We start from the raw sequence: 17,889 nt of genomic DNA, 5'->3' as shown, positions 1-17,889 counted from the left end.
TAAACTTTTGTGGGCGACCTATGTTTATATGAACTTTTTTCTTTAGTTTTACTTGTAGGATAACATACTAAAATATTTGCAAATCTTCGTGAATCACCCTGTATAAAGCGTGTGGAAGGAATTGCGGGGAGGGGGGGGGGGGTGACGACGAGAAAAACAGTGCAGTCTTCGTAAATCGGAAACAGCGATTTATTTCTACATCTACATCTACATGGTTACTATGCAATTGACACTTAAGACCCTGCCAGAGGGTTCATCGAACCATTTCCATACTACTTCTCTACCATTCCACTCTCGAATGGCGCATGGGAGAAAGGAACACCTAAATCTTTCCGTTGGAGCTCTGATTTCCCTTATTCTATTATGATTATCATTTCTTCCTACGTAGGTGGGTGTCAAAAAAATATTTTCGCATTCGGAAGAGAAAGTTGGTGATTGAAATTTCGAAAATAGATCTCGCCGCAAAGAAAACCAGCTTTGTTTCAGTGACCGGCATCCCAAGTCGCGTATCATATCAGTGACACTCTCACCCCTATTGCGCGATAACACGAAACGAGCTGCCCCCCTTTGCACTTTTTCGATGTCCTCCGTCAATCCTACCTGGTAAGGATCCCACACCGCGCAGCAATACTCCAGCAGAGGACGGACAAGTGTAATGTAGACTGTCTCTTTAGTGGGTTTGTCGCATCTTCTAAGTGTTCTGCCAACAAAGCACAGTCTTTGTTTTGCCTTCCCCTCAGTATTATCTATGTGGTCTTTCCAATTTAAGTTGCTCGTAATTGTGATTCCTAGGTATTTAGTCGAATTGACAGCCCTTAGATTTGTGCGATTTATCGTACAACCAAAATTTATCGGATTTCTTTTAGTATCCATGTGGATGACCTCGCACGTTTCTTTGTTTAGTGCTAATTGCCACTTTTCGCACCATACAGAAATTATCAAGATCATTTTGTAATTGGAATTGACCGTCCGATGATTTTACTAGACGGTAAATTACAGCGTCATCTGCAAACAATGTAAGGGGGCTGCTCAGATTATCACCTAGATCATTTATGCAAATCAGGAACAGCAGAGGGTCTATGACACTACCTTGCGGAACGCCAGATATCACTTCTGTTCTACTCGATGATTTACCGTCCATCACTACGAACTGTGACCTCTGAGAGGAAATCACGAATCCAGTCACACAACTGAGCCGATACTCCATATGCACGCAATTTGACTAATAGTCGCTTGTGAGGAACGGTATCAAAAGCGCTCTGGAAATCGAGGAATATCGAATCGATCTCAGATCGCTTGTCGACAACACTCATTACTTCATGGGAATAAAGAGCTAGTTGTGTTGCACGAGAACGGTATTTTCTGAATCCGTGGTTACGTATCAATAAGCCATTTTCTTCAAGGTGATTCATAATGTTCGAGTACAGTATATGCTATAGGTGTGGAGGATGGTGGAGGGGTCCAGACCCCACGTACGGCCGGAAAGGGGCTTGAGGAGACGGAGTCGGGAGCGTGCCTCGGCTCGGATTGTCCGGAGGTGGGGAGTCCAGGAGAGGCGACGGTCGAGGGTGACGCCAAGGTACCTAAGGGTGGGAGTGAGGGCGATAGGACGGCCATAGATGGTGAGATAGAAATCAAGGAGACGGAAGGAAGGGGTGGTTTTACCTACAATGATCGCCTGGGTTTTGGAGGGATTGACCTTGAGCAACCACTGGTTGCACTAAGCGGTGAACCAGTCAAGATGGGATTGGAGAAGGTGTTGGGAGCGCTGCAGGGTGGGGGCAAGGGCAAGGAAGGCGGTGTCATCGGCAAACTGGAGAAGGTGGACGGGGGGTGACGGCGGCGGCATGTCCGCCGTGTACAAAAGGTACAGTAGGGGGGAGAGGAGGGAGCCTTGCGGCACACCGGCGGAGGGGAAAAAGGTGTAGGAGCCGGTGTTATGGATGGTGACGTAGGAAGGAGACGATCGCCAAGTGTAGCAGCGATCTTGAAGACATGCTGTGACAGCGCCACTAACGGGAACAGGTTGAACTAAGTTTGAAAACAAGCGGGAAGGATGTATCTACACACTGTAAAACTTCCACACATGCAGAATGAAAACTGTTTTTTTACAGAAATAGTGTGCATTTCTTTTGGAGTGACCCTCGTATTTTCAGGGCGCGACGAGTCGCCCGTTACCTCACAACCTGTTGAGCCAAAGACCTTACTACAACACAGTTGTAACTCAAATTGAACGACAATATCGATATCTCAATAGAGCGTGTCAAAGAGTATATACATTTTTCTGGCGGACTCTGTATTTGAACAAGTTATCTGTTCCACAGATTGATTACCGTGGTCTCATTTCATCAACATGCTGCCTGTGGTTCGTGAATAGCTGGCCAAACGATTGGATTTCCGTGACGGGTCAAAACCGCAGGCCGTTTTTGCAGGTATCTGTAGCGGATTGGGCCTGCCGATCTGAAGCCATTCAGTTCCTACTGCCCATCGGATCTAGTCTCAGCGATCTGCCCACAGGCCGGGTCCGTTTGTGTGTGGCTTAATGCGGCGGATTTTCATTATTTATCTGTGGACCCAGGACTGTCGTGCTCCTCAGCTGGCCGGAGACCATGGGTGATTGATTTCGAGAATTGCGACTGTCTCATCGCAAATACATTCATGCTCTTAAATTAAGAATAATTGCAGAATGTGGTGTCGCACAACGTGGCACTACACAAAACTGGCGCTAACAGCATAGACACATAGGGAACACACACGACACAGATCTGTAAGTCCACAGTCTTGGAGATAAATTGAGAAAACCGTCCCGAAACACATGTGCTACAAAACGCCGCTGTTTCCTGCGCAGGTACCTCCACATCAGTATGGGATATGATCACCGTGTACACGTACACAGACCGCACAACGGGTTGGCATACTCTGATTCAGGTGGTCGAGCAGCTGCTGGGGTATAGCCTCCCATTCTTGCACCAGTGCCTGTCGGAACTCCTGAAGTGTCCTAGGGATGTGCAGCGATACATCGACCGAGAGCATCCCATATCTTCTGTTTCAAGGTACTCCTCCACGGTGGCAGCTCGGTGGGGCCGTGCGTTATCATCCATCAGGAGGAAGATGGGACCCGCTGCACCCCTGAAAAGGCGGACATACTGGTGCAAAATGATGTCCTGATACACCTCACCTGTTACAGTTCCTCTGTCAAAGAAGCAGGTGTTCAAAATGGTTCAAATGACTCTGAGCACTATGCGACTTAACTTCTGAGGTCGTCAGTCGCCTAGAACTTAGAACTAATTAAACCTAACTAACCTAAGGACATCACACACATCCATGCCCGAGGCAGGATTCGAACCTGCGACCGTAGTGGTCACGCGGTTCCAGCCTGAAGCGCCTAGAACCGCACGGCCACACAGGCCGGCGAAGCAGGGGTATACATGCACCAATCATAATAATCCCACCCCACAACATCAAACCAGCCGGCCGAAGTGGCCGTGCGGTTAAAGGCGCTGCAGTCTGGAACCGCAAGACCGCTACGGTCGCAGGTTTGAATCCTGCCCCGGGCATGGATGTTTGTGATGTCCTTAGGTTAGTTAGGTTTAACTAGTTCTAAGTTCTAGGGGACTAATGACCTCAGCAGTTGAGTCCCATAGTGCTCAGAGCCATTTGAACCATTTTGAACCATCAAACCACGACCTCCATACAGGTCCCTTTCCAGGACATTAAGGGGTTGGTATCTGGTTCCTAGTTCACGCCAGATGAAAACCCGGCAAGAATCACTGTTCAGACTATACCTAGACTCGTCCGTGATCATAACCTGGGACCACTGTTCCAATGACCATGTACTGTTTTCTTGACACCAGGCTTTACGGGCTCTCCTGTGACCAGGGGTCAGTGGAATGCACCTTGCAGGTCTCCGGGTGAATAAACTGTGTCTGTTCAGTCGTCTGTAGACTGTGTGTATGGAGACAACTGTTCCAGTGGCTGGAGTAAGGTCCTGAGCGAGGCTACCTGCGGTACTCCGTGGCCGTCTGCGAGCACTGATGGTGAGATATCGGTCTTCTTGTGGTGTTGTACACTGTGGCTGTCCCATACTGTAGCGCCTGGACACTTTTCCTGTTTGCTGGAATCGTTGATTAATCTTGAGATCACACTTTGCAGCACACAGAGGGCCCGTGCTACGACCTGCTGTGTTTGACCATCCTCCAGTCGCCCTAGTATTCTGCCCCTCATAACGTCATCAATATGTGTTCTTTGAGCCATTTTCAACACACAGCCACCATTAGCACTTCTGGAAACGTCTGCACACTTACTCCCTGCACCGTACTCTGACATGAACTAACACACCTCTGCGTATGACTGCTGCCAGCGCCACCGTGCGACGACCGCAGGTCAAATGCACCGCATGGTCATACCGCGAGGTGATTTAAACCCGCAAACCGCCCACCAGAGCGTTGTTTCACCATTTATCAGCATTATCCTTAATTTATGAGCATGAGTGTACATTGTACAGTGCGGCGTTTTATAGACATTTTATTTGTTCTAGTACATTTTGGCACTTCAAAAGTAGTTTATATGTTAGAAAATATGGACAATAAGAAGAAGACAATTGTGTCAGTCGCCGGCTGTTTGTACATTATATACTCATATATTTGTCGAAAGAAAAATCACACAATAGCGGTAATAAGCGACAATAAGGAAGATGGTAGAGACCAACATTTTATTGGTGGTCCGCTACAGTGTTGGTTTACACAATTCTTCCTCGCCTTTTACACTTCTTTCACGAGGCCTACTTGTTTCTGAGATTATTTCTGAAATCAGTGAAACTGTTTTAAATTTGTCTTGCGACTCCAAGGAAATGGGTATTTTTGTAATAAATGTGTTTCGTTTTATTGGAATAAAATAATATCAGTGGTCTTCATGAAACACATATACCATTTGGCTTGCTTTCTCCATCTAAAAACAGTTCATTGCAAAATATGTAGATGTTACTATTTAATATTTATGCTTACATCAGGAAACGCTATCTGCTTGCAAGTTTTTTTTTTTTTTTTACAGATATTTCCTTGTTAGTACTATTGTTTCGTGTACCGTAGGTGCAAAGACAGATTGTCAATTACGTCTTAACTTACCCTTGAGATCTCAAAATTTGTCAGGGGAAAATGCTAAAATTTTTCTGGAAATCAGGGAAATATCAGGGAATTTCACTTGGGGGAAACTTGTGGCAACCCTGAAGTTATAATAATGATTTTTTGCTCTCTGTATTTTGTCTTCGTTACCTTCAAAACTGCAAAGAACGTAAACCGTCAACGATGTCTAATCTACAAAAGCTGTGAACATAAAGCTTACCTTTCCTCAATCTATCTTCTAAGATATCCAAACTAATCTTCCCCGATGTCGATCTCCGCTTGTTTTTCTATTATTCTGTAACTAATTTGTGTCAGTATTTTGCAACCATGATATATGTAGGCCTAACTGGTGGTTCTGTAATATTCACACCTCTCGGAACCTGCTTTCTTTAAAACGGGAATTACTGACTTCTTGAAGTATTTTGTATGCGTCACATATCCTGCGTACCAGCAGAAATATACAGGAAAAAAAGGTCCTTTAGAAGACGTTTCCTTGTTTCCCGTACACAGTATGCCCAGTCTTTGTAATATCTGAGTCAATAACATTTATCATTTTTGTGAATGACACATTCCACATCATAAAATATGCACGGTGAACTTAATATGTAGGTGGTAAATGGTTTACTATCTATCTTCGTAAACAATTGTACGTTGGAGAATCTAGCAATGCTGTTGTTGTGGTCTTCAGTCCAGAGACTGGTTTGATGCAGCTCTCCATGCTACTCTATCCTGTGCAAGCTTCTTCATCTCTCAGTACCTACTGCAGCCTACGTTCTTCTTAATGTGTTTAGTGTATTCATCTCTTGGTCTCCCTCTACGAGTTTTACCCTCCACGCTGCCCCCAATACTAAATTGGTGATCCCTTGATGCCTCAGAATATGCCCTACCAACCGATCCCTTCTTCTAGTCAAGTTGTGCCACAAATTTCTTTTCTATCCAATTCTATTCAATACCTCCTCATTAGTTATGTGATCTACCCATCTAATCTTCAGCATTCTTGTGTAGCACCACATTTCGAAAGCTTCTTTCTATTCACTTCTTGTCTAAACTACTTATCCTCCACGTTTCACTTCCATACATGGCTACACTCCATACAAATACTTTCTGAAACGGCTTCCTGACACTTCAACCTATACTCGATGTTAACAAATTTCTCTTCTTCAGAAACGCTTTCCTTCCCGTTGCCAGTCTACATTTTATACCTTCTCTACTTCGACCATCACCAGTTATTTTGCTCCCCAAGTAGTAAAAAACTCATTTACTACTTTAAGCGTCTCATTGCTTAATCTAATTCCCGCAGCAATATCACAGCAAATTGTCATTTACTGAGAAATGATATGTGATCAGAAAGACTGAAGCGAATCAATTACTCTTCTTTTTGAGCCTCGTCCGGAAAAACTGGATACTGATATTTTCTATCATATCACTTTCACTGGTTTGCTGTAAGAAACCGCTTTTTAATTCATGCGAATAATTCAGTGGACGATTGGGTACTAACTTTGATTCTTGGTTCCTTTGGGCGGATATAATAGAAAGGAAGGAATACCAGGACTTGAAGTCCTGCGCACAACGACGTTATTAGAGATGGAACGCACGCTCCGAGTTGGAAAGGAAATACAATATGACCTTGCAAAGGAACCACCCCAGCATTTGCCATAAGCGATTTAGTGAAATTGCGGAAAACCCTGTACGCATAAACTGTTCAATGTCAGTGTCTACTGTTTCCATTTACCTGTCCTACTTCGCAAAACTGTTATAATGACAAATCGCAATACGCTAGCATGTAAGCAATTTCTTGCCGGCAATTTGACTATCGCAGTGCGTTTCAAACCAGGTATCTCCCTTTTCTTTGTAGGGTTCCATGCCTCAGTTTCTAAAAACGAACTCCTTATGCATCGCTTTGTTCAAATGGTTCAAATGGCTCTGAGCATGGGACTTAACAGCTGAGGTCATTAGTCCCCTAGAACTTACAACTACTTAAACCTAACTAACCTAAGGACATCACACACATCCATGCCCGAGGCAGGATTCGAACCTGCGACCGTAGTGGTCGCGCGGTTCCAAACTGAAGCGCCTAGAACCGCTCGGCCACTTCGGCCGGCCGCATCGCTCTGCTGTACGTCGATCCGTCTGTCAGAGTATGCTGATACAATAGCTCCATATTTAGCAATTATATACAACCGCTCGCTCACAGGAAGACCCGTACCTAAGGACTGGAAAATTGCTCAAGTCACACCAATACCCAAAAAGGGAAGTAATCCGCTAAATTACAGGCCCATATGACTAACGTCGATTTGCAGTAGGGTTTTGAAATATATACTGTATTCGAACATTATGAAGTACCGCGAAGAAAACGATTTATTCACGTGTAGTGTGCTCGGATTCAGAAAATATCGTTCTTGTCTCTTTATACGCATGAAGTAATAAGTGCTATCGACAGGGGATGTCAAATTGATTTCATATTTTTAGATTTCCAGAAGGCTCTCGACACCGTTCCTCAAAAGCGTCTTCGAACCAAACTGCGTGCCTACAGAGTATCGCCTCAATTGTGCGACTGGATTCGTGATTTCCTGTCAGCAAGGCCACAGTTCGCAGTAAAAGACGGAAAGACATCGAGTAAAACAGAAGTAATATCCGGCGTTCCCCAAGGAAGTGTTATAGGGCCATTATTGTTCGTGATACATATTAACGACATAGGAGACAATCTGAGTAGCCCTCTTAGATTGTTTGCAGAGGATGCTGTCATTTAATGTCTTGTAAAGTCATCAGATGACTAAAACGAATTGCAAAACGATTTAGATAAGATATCTGTATGGTGCGAAAACCCTGAATAAAGAAAAGTGTGAAGTTATTCACAAGAGTACTAAAAGAAATCCGCTAAATTTCGATTACGCGATAATTCACACAAGTCTCAAGGCTGTAAATTCAGCTAAATACTTAGGGGTTACAATTACAAATAACCTAAATTGGAACGATCACATAGATGATGTTGTGGGTAGAGCAAACCAAAGACCGCGATTCATTGGCAGAACACTTAGAAGGTGCAACAGATCTGCTAAAGAGACTGCTTACACCACGCTTGTCTGCCCTATTCTGGAGTACTGCTGTGCGGTGTGGGATCCGCATCAGGTGGGACTAACAGATGACATCGAAAAAGTACAAAGAAGGGCAGCTCGTTTTGTATAATCGTGAAATAGGGGAGATAGTGCCGCAGACATGACACATCTGCATCTACATCTACATCCATACTCCGCAAGCTACCTGACGGTGTGTGGCGGAGGGTAGTTTGAGTACCTCTGTCGGTTCTCCCTTCTATTCCAGTATCGTACTGTTCGTGGAAAGAAAGATTGCCGGTATGCCTCTGTGTGGGCTCTAATCTCTCTGATTTAATCCTCGTGGTCTCTTCGCGAGATATACGTAGGAGGGAGCAATATACTGCTTGACTCCTCGGTGAAGGTATGTTCTCGAAACTTCAGCAAAAGCCCGTATCGAGCTACTGAGCGTCTCTCCTGCAGAGTCTTTCACTGGAGTTTATCTATCATCTCCGTAACGCTTTCGCGATTACAAAATGATCCTGTAACGAAGCGCGCTGCTCTCCGTTGGATCTTCTCTATCTCTTCTATCAACCCTATCTGGTACGGATCCCACACTGGTGAGGAATATTCAAGCAATGGGCGAACAAGTGTACTATAACCTACTTCCTTTGTTTTCGGATTGCATTTCCTACGTGAATTGGAGTGGCGATCATTAAAACAAAGGCGGTTTTCGTTGCGACGGGATCTTCTCACGTAATTTCAGTCACCAGTTTTCTCTTCCGATTGCAAAAAAATACTGTTGGCACCCACCTACATAGGGAGAAATGATCATCACGATAAAATAAAAGAAATCAGGACTCGCACAAAAAAAATTTAAATGCTCGTTTTTCCCGCGCGCCGTTCGAGAGTGGAACGGTAGAGAGACAGCTTGAAGGTGGTTCATTGAATCCTCTGCCAGGCACTTTACTACGAATAGCAGAGTAATCACGTAGATGTAGATAGTTTGTCTCGGGAACGGGCTGACGTATCAAGTTCAAATTTATGTCACATATGAAGGTCTATGGTCCCTTGGAGTTGTAAAAATTGTAAATTTTAAGTCACTTCAGGCAAAACATACGGCCATTTCTGTCACATATGTTGACACTCGAAAACACACTCATCAAAACGTATAGGGTGTTTTCCGTGGACGTAGAATATAAAATCTGGTAAGAAGCAAGGTTTCACGGTAAAAGTAAAGGAAAACATCCGAAAAATTGTGATTTTTAACTATATAACGCGAAAAAACTTTTTTGTCATATTTATTCGTTGTCTGTCCGTCTGTTAAGATCCTTTTTCTCTGGAGCAGTTTCGTGTATCAAGTTCAAATTTTGTGTCACATACTAAGATGTATGACCCCTTTGCGCTGTAAAAATTGTAAGCTTCTAAGTCAACTCAGTTAAAAAGATACGGCCATTTATGACACATATTTGGATACTCGCAAACTGAAACATCATAGCCTGTAGGGTGCTTCCCGTTGGCCTACAACCATGAAATCCTGCAAGAAGTAGGGTTTCGAGTACAAGTAAAGTAAGTAGTCTGAAACTTTTTGAATATATCATATAAAAAATATATTTCGCCATTTCATCATACACTGCATTCATCATCTGTCGAAAGCATGATAGACGAACATTACTGAATGCAATCATAAAATGTAAGTTAGAATTACGTAAATAAAAATGCTTTATTATATCTTCTCTCTCTGTGTATATAAACTAAAATCCCTGCTCGCTTCTTTATTATGTCCGGGCTATTATGTGGAACTAAAGTAGAGATTTTGTTACTGTCTTGGAATTCCTGGGACCAATATCTTGCCAGTATCGATAATGATAACAGGTAAAAATCATAGAGATTCACAATACCCAGATTAGACGAACACTGAATGTATAAATACACACTTAATTAAGTTTGCACGGAACCCTCCTTCTGGCATTTGGCCATTTTTTTCTTTTAATTGGCATTAGCATCGCTAAACGGATGTAAGTTCGCTCCTCTTTGAGCATAATGTTGTACGTCCAATTTCCATCATTTAACAGGAGACACTTGTGTCTTGTGCCTGAATGTTATATTTATACATGTTAACCCCAAATAATAAAACTTCTTAGTTAAAATATTGAAAACAGACTTATACCCGTTTGCACAAGCTAAGTTTCATAATTCCCCCTGAGAAAATAATAATATTTCTTTTCATCTTATTTACGTACTTCTTATCCAATGTCTCCAGAAGAAGAGCGAATTCTCCTCGATACTTCAATGGACAGTAGCTGCCATCACGAAACCAACAATGAATAATATGTGGCCACAAATGATTTAGCTATTTTGCGCCCTTTAAATACAAAATCATTATCCACACTGCTACTCGTGCTACTTATAACTGTCGTAGTGCTGTGCAATGAAAAATATTGATAATACTTGAACGTGTGTAGCACTTTGTGCTTATAATATATTCTCATAAATAAATTCTCGAAGCATAGCATTTTACTATAGCTTCTGAATTTTTAATACGCTCTGTGAAGACGGCAAAACAGTGGTGTTTGTAACTATTAAACCAGTATTATTTCCAGTAACAGTGTACATACCTTTCGGTTCCGTAACATAGAAGCATTTCCGTCATAAATGACGCGACTTCACTGCTGGCGGTGCGATTTAACATCGAATATGTCGCAAATTCTGCGGTGTTTTCGGTGGAAACACTGTTAAAATTACCGCGCCAGTACCCGCATTCCCGCTCGTGGCAGCACCGTCCTGTATTTTTGAAGTTCAAACTTCAAGATGCGTCACGTGACCCACGCTAACCGCCATCTTTGTCTGCTGTATAAACAAGAGGCCGGGGAACCTTAACGATTTCGACAGTTTTGTGCTGGTTAACGTGTTTTTAAGTGTTTTTTAGTGCTTTAAAATGTCTGGGGAGAAAGCCGATATCAAGAAGGAGAACGCTACGGATGCCGCAAACAAGGTAATACTATAATATCGTCTCTATATGCATGAGAAGTTGTTATTCCACGCTGAGCCAACGTGATGCGTGAGAAAACGGAAGGTGAACCTAAGCTGTTGGAAATTACCCGTTGTAAGGCGCTTTAAATTATTAAACAGCAGTGAAATTATTGACAATTGGGCGTTTATGTTGCCGGAAATCGCATGAAAATTATTGTAACACGCAAGCATTGTAGAGGGAATCTAATTTTAAAGATTGCTGTTTGCCCTTCAATGGCGGGATGGTGTTATAAACTTCGGCCATAGCGTCCATCTGGCGGGAAAGCGGCGAACTTCGTTATCGGCGGTAAATGAATGTAGATTAAATATCTGTTGCCCAGTTTATTAATAAGTAGGCATTGCAGTTACATAATTAAAACGGAATGTAAGAAGACTTTATTGTAATTTGAAAATTTTATTTTACATGCGGTGTGGCGTATGTTAATAGGTAGAAGGGGACAAACATGTTCGCACCGGTAAGGTGTTTTGCAGTAGATTATTTCGTGTTCTTCAGGGCTTTGAATAAGTAAATATAACATAAATATAAATTTTATGTTGAGATAATTACCGGCATGGTGTGCATAATATGGTTCAGATGGTAGAAAAAGTGGAAAATCACCTTGCCTGTTAGCACCTAACCTGTTATATGTGTCCTTTTTATGGTGTTGGCGGTTACGTGAAAGTCCAGAACGCGTTTTGCAGCTTATGTAGCATTATACTTTGTATGATGAAATCTGGTAAGAAGATCCCACTCGTTATTCATTTGCAGAGAGATAATCAACGGTGAGTAAAGAGACTGGGATTCAGAATATAGTTGCACACTTTTTTTTTCTTGTCAGAGATCTGTAGCAAATTGATTTGTATACATTTTAAAGATTAAGATTTAGGTCTACATACCCTGTGATGTTCAAGGTAACTTTTATTGTGGTGGGTTATTTCATAAATCAGTATATAGTAATACGAAGAATATTGTGTGCAATGTTGCAGTTGTAGTGTGAGTGTGCGGAGATGGTATTCTATAACCCATTATGCATTTGTTTCACTTCCATGCCATGCCAAGTGATTCATACTTCTGTGCTCTGAACACTAGTTTTCTTGCCTTGTTTGATAGTCCACACTGTGTGTGCCTTAGTGCTGTACCATGTTAAAAATGTTAGTCTTTGATTCATTAAAACACAATTTAGATCGAAGTTTTCAGCCTGGCTGCCGCTGAAATGTTCTTCTGTGTAATCATTACCTACTTAAAATCTAAGGAAACATACAGCAGTTGATTATTTGAATGTCATAACATGGTTATTATTGTGCACTATCTTCAAACCTTTGAGCAGTTTAGTTACATACATTTGTTTTTACAGGAGGGAGAGGATGAAACGCCCCAGGGTGGGCGGCAAAGAAAAAGTGGCAGTAAGCGTGTCTCCACAATTACCCGATTAGCACAGGAAGGAGAAGCCCTTGTAAAGGTAATAGTCTGGAGCCGCTGTGTCTTTTTTTTTTTTTTTTTTTTTTTTTTTTTCATGCAATTTTGCGAATAAGAGTTTTTTCTACAGTAATGGCAAATTTTATTGGTTCTGTGAATTTTGGGTTTTGTCTTTGTGTGAAGAAATGTATACATTTTCATTCTAGTCTCAGGCTGCTGATAAAAATTAATGTTCAGGATTCCGCTATTGCATATGTTTGACAAACACTGATAAGCCATAGAAACAAGAAGTGTATAACTGCCTTGATCCTTCAGAATTGTGATCAGTTTCATTGTAAAGGAACAGAACTACAGCAGGAAAGGACTGTTGATGGTTAAACCTTCCCATTACATAAAACATTGTACTTTGATGATGCCATTTACTTCCCAGTTCTGTGTGTAGTGGGCTTCTGAAGTCTTGCTGTGTGTTGCATATTGCACCCAGCTACAGTTGACCTGTCTAGTAGTGTCCCATCAGTACAGCTTTTTTTTCCTTCTTTTTTTTTTACATTCTTCAGAATAGTGTAGTAAAAATTATTGTGAAACAAAGGAGTAGTGCATTTGACTTAAGTTACCAGCAGACTGCTCAATAAGTGTACATTTGTCTCCGATTAAATGTGTATGTTTTGCAGATGCTGTGCTAAAAATATATTGCTTTTTAGGACTTAAATAAGGATGACGCTGGCTCAGAAAACAGGAGAAGAACACGCTCGTCAACACGGGGTGCTGTTTCCACACCGCCCCCTCCGCCGGCAAAGAGAGAAAAGAAGACACCTCCATCTGGTGGGGGAAGAGGTTTGTTGTGCAAATCTTTTGTATATCAGTTACGACTAGTCCGATCAAATGGACCAAGAGATTGGGTGAACTAATAAAAGTTAATATAGTACACTGTTTTGATTCTAGTTTATTAGTCATCATAGTGCATGAATTTTGAAGTAGGTGTTTTCCTGCACTCCCACTAACTGAATTTTGTGGGTTCTGTAGGATATTTTTTGAATATTTTGGCATCGGGGTCCAGGACCACCTGTGACTTGTTGCTAGATAATATTGTAACTCTATTCTGTTTTTACACCAGTTATCTCTGTTTGTGTGCAAATATGTGCACTACAGTGAAAAAGGTAGCAATATGCAATCAGTGAAAGAGACTACATGAAACACAGAGTAGTAAAACAACTCTCAGATATCTGTGAAAGTGCACTGGTGTGCAAAAACTTAGGGATGAAAGTAACTTTAGCATGAAGTTTCTGCCAAGTAACATAACTTGATGAAACATAGCCTATACCTATGCTACAGTATAATGCCGAAGGTAACTGAAAGATATACGTAATGACACAAACAGAAATGACACTTTTATGTAAAGACAATGCTTACACTGAAGCCGTGACAATTCATGACAGCCCCATGCACATTAGGTAAGGTGAGACGTGGTTCTTAAGAGGGTGTATGATCACCACAGTTCGCCATGCTTGTTCTGTGACATGCTCCCATGCTGGCCATAAGGCCGGTAAGGAGTGGTTGTGGTAGGGCTTTGCATTCCTCCTCCAGCTCAATTGACAAGTACTAGACAGTCGTCGGTGTGCATGAAAATGGCACATTGTGTGTCCGAAATGCATCCATGCCGTGCTCAATAGGATCTAAGTTGGGGAAGTCCGGAACAGGCAGACCAGTCCATTCGCCAAGTAATTTCCAATTCCAAGAGCTGCTCCACTTGCACTGTATGATGCAGGTGTGCAGTGTCGTCCATTAAAATGAAGTCTGGGCCATACACACCTCTTAAAGATGCCTTTGGGGAAGGAGTACAGTATGACTGTTGGCAAGTGAATGTGCTGTATTCTAAGATTAGAAAGTCAGTGCGCCCTTGGAACATTACTTGTGTGCCTCCCCATACAACACATGTACCACCGAAATGATCATGTTCAACAATCCTGCTCATACAGTGAGAGATGGAAACATGTAATGAATCTAGGAACACTGTCGAACGTGATCGTTTTGGTGCTCCACAGTTTGTGGCATAATGTTGCATGGGCATACTGACCTCCAAATCTTTGATTGCTGTACACTCATTGGTGAACTTCACTGTGTCTCTGTATATTTCCTCCGTGTGCGTTTTTTCGGGATGTGTTCGGCCCCAACTGAATTTTTACAGCAGGGTGTTTGATGAATGGAGTGATCTACCTGTTCCCCTGTCTTTTAAGTCCCAACTAGCATTTGGGGGACGTGTTGGGGAGACGTATTGGAGTGCGTCCACATATACCGACCACCATCCTCAGTTGTCAGCTGTGCTGGTGGAGGAAGACAATGCCCCAACCTTGTAGCCAGCATCAGAATGTTGCAGAGCATGCATTGCTGTCCATGCTTGTCGCACACCATGTTTGGCAAAAGTTAGAGGGTCTGCATGTGCATTAGCTTGTGAAGTGTGTGTTGGTAACGTCTGTTGCGATGGAGTGTAACAATGCTATAGTAGCAGCTGAATGAAAGGACCATTTTCGTTACTCAACTTTCTTAGTTTCTTGGAATTTATGGTATATTTGATCATTGGCACTAATGCCCTGCAGCGTGCATCATTTTACAGTCTTTGTTGTCCACTGTGAAAGGATCAGATTTTTACGTGTGTGTGTGTGTGTGTGTGTGTGTGTGTGTGTGTGAAGTATATAATTCAAATACATCTCACACACGCGCACACACACACACACCCCATTTCACTTCTTTGATTTTTGAGTGGTGTGTCATACTGCTGTAGGGACAGTGTCTTCTTAGACAAGTCATTTCACAGTGTATACATGCCCTTGGATGCAAGGTGTCACGAGATAGATAAACATTTTTAATAGTCAAATAATGGAAAGAGTAAAAATAATCATTTTCCACGTAGTTGCATCGAGCGATCAACAAGTACACAAATGAAATTGAATCTGCAGTGATGGGAAATCACTCGCCCGTTATGCTCAAGGGCTTACGGCGGCCTGAACTAATGGGCACTAGTCTTCAAACTTAGTCCACAAACAAATCACCTGTCCCATTCCCATGTCAGTAATTCCGTAACCACCTCCACTAATCTGCTAGACTGGACTGGAACATGTAACCACTTACTCTACCAGTGGTTTTGCTACCTTTCATTGTGGCCTAAAATATCTTTTCTATATCTCCCAAAGTGGTAGTCTATTGACATCCGATGTATATGAAATATTCTGCTTTGACCAAGTACCCTCTCCTCAGACACCCCGCCATGTGGGTTGTATCTCTGTGGATATGGTAGATGTAGATTTAAGACCTGTCTACGCAGCCAACCAAGCACATTCTATTCCAGTCCTGTTTGTGCTGTACGGTACCCTATCAGAGACAGAGCTACCTTCGAGAGCAGTTCTGTCATATACTGGCGCTCTTGTAACTTCTGTAACTCTTGTCTTATGTGGAAGTTACCACCAGTAAGCTCTCTGCCCAAATGACTGGACACTGCCATGTTGTGCCTGAGAGCAGCAGTGGCACACAATTCCGAGCCCAACATGGTCAGCTTTGATAACTACTGTGCAATATGTGTGTTTGGATCCTCCTTGAGAGACCTTTCTTAATCATGTAGATGGGAATTGCCGTTACAACTTGTTCTTTGATCCCGCAGTCGTGTCATTATCAGTAGCCCCTGTCCCAAACCCACCACTATCCATGCATCTGCTGACCATTTCACTCCATTAAGGCAGATTCATACTAGACATCAATGGAACGGAATGTCGGACCATATTACTGCGAAATGTTAAAGTGTTTGTACTAACTGGACAACACAAATGTCAATATGTTTCCAAATACAAGACAGTGAAAGTGAGGCTATCTGATACCATCTTTGATTCCAAAAGATAAAATGTTGCACTAGAATTAGGGAATTATTGATGGTAAAATGTTAACTGCCAAAGCAAATTTCATAATGGATGTTCTTTTTCAGTTCTGTGTGGTAAACTGTCCAGAAGGGGGAGGGAATTATTTGCTAGTGAAAATATATGCATACAGTCATGTTAAAAAATATTTGTAAGGGAATGCATGGAACCTTTATACCTTATCCATTGTGGTATGTTTTCCCTACATAGCAGATGATAACTGTATTTTTCTAATTCAATAGGGCTGACATTTCACGTGAAGGAAAGGTAATTAAATGGAAATTGCTTCATCAAATTATGGTCTTATTTGCAGACAGTGTGTCTGCTCTGTAGTTTTTATAATACATATGCCATTTTTTCCTTTGATACATTATCGTTTCATGCAAGATCACTCAATATATAAAAAATATCGAAGTTGTAATGGAACACTTCCAATGTGTCACAAAAATGGTGCAAGGTAATAAAATAAAGACCAGGAAGACACAAATGCACAAAATCTGTTACTACAACATGAGTGAGCAGGGTAAAAATTAGGTTATCTTCAGATGTTAGAGACAGACACTGTTCACCCACCAACGTCATTAGCAAAACTTTCTTCCTGACACACCTCAATCTTAATGCTCCATTCTGTTGACGACCTGTGTGACTGCTCCGTCGAGTGCAGATTGATCTTTAATGTGGGCAGTTTTGTACATAGTATCTATGTCTTGAGCTACTACGAATTAAGATAGAAAGAAATTAAAGACATTAGCTGCAAGTGGGCATTGCATTAAGTCGGCGAGGAAAGTAGAAAATTTGTGCCCGCATACTAGACAGATGCGCTGACTACGCCATCTGGACACAGTGGTCACCACAATCACATGGACTATCCAGCACTCCACCTGTCAGACCCAAACTGTCAACGTACACGTCCAAAAGATAACACACCACGTAATATAATTATGGCAATGACGGCCGGTGATCCCTTAAGTGCTGATGTGCACACAAAGCTCAAAATCTTACAGGAATTGGCGAGATGTAATTCCTTTGTGTGTCTGTACTTCTATCTGCTTTCTCTCTCTCCCTCTCGTTTGCCCCTATGCTTCCTTTGATTATTACTTATATGTGGGACGTATCGCTCTTCTCTGTTACCTTGTGGAGTCCATTTTCGGCACTTGCTTCGGTGGCTTAACTTCACACTATCTGCAGCTTTCCTGGTGGGTGTGAACCTTTCACTACCTCGGCTTTGTGAAGTGGCCCATGTTCACCTTGGCCTTCATTCACTTTCTAAGGACACTACTCCATCCTTACTCTAATGCCTTCAGTTTCACGACCTTTGCGTGGAACTTCTCGATAGTACCTTTGTGCACACTGACGGCTCTCGGACTGGCTGTTGGGTCAGGTGTGCCTTCGTCATTGGTGCCCGT

The 17,889-nt window shown here is 42.3% G+C and overlaps 1 protein-coding gene across 2 annotated transcripts in view; it reads left to right on the top strand.

Annotated features, from left to right (window-relative positions):
* LOC126213467 (skin secretory protein xP2-like) overlaps positions 1–17,889 on the top strand; it is a 276,687-nt gene that overhangs the window by 219,064 nt on the left and 39,734 nt on the right. The window contains exons 1-3 of one of the 2 annotated variants that reach the window (XM_049941247.1): positions 10,988–11,147; positions 12,520–12,624; positions 13,283–13,415. In XM_049941247.1, the coding sequence (XP_049797204.1) occupies positions 11,091–11,147; positions 12,520–12,624; positions 13,283–13,415 (295 nt within the window). In that variant the 5' untranslated portion in view covers positions 10,988–11,090. Of the gene's footprint in view, positions 1–10,987; positions 11,148–12,519; positions 12,625–13,282; positions 13,416–17,889 lie in introns of those variants that run through there. The other variant, XM_049941246.1, reaches the window with a different exon arrangement.

Source organism: Schistocerca nitens, chromosome 11, assembly GCF_023898315.1.
Source record: "Schistocerca nitens isolate TAMUIC-IGC-003100 chromosome 11, iqSchNite1.1, whole genome shotgun sequence".
NCBI lineage: Eukaryota > Metazoa > Arthropoda > Insecta > Orthoptera > Acrididae > Schistocerca > Schistocerca nitens.
The sequence above is the reverse complement of the archived record's forward strand: the minus strand, read 5'-3'. Positions and strand labels throughout refer to the sequence as shown.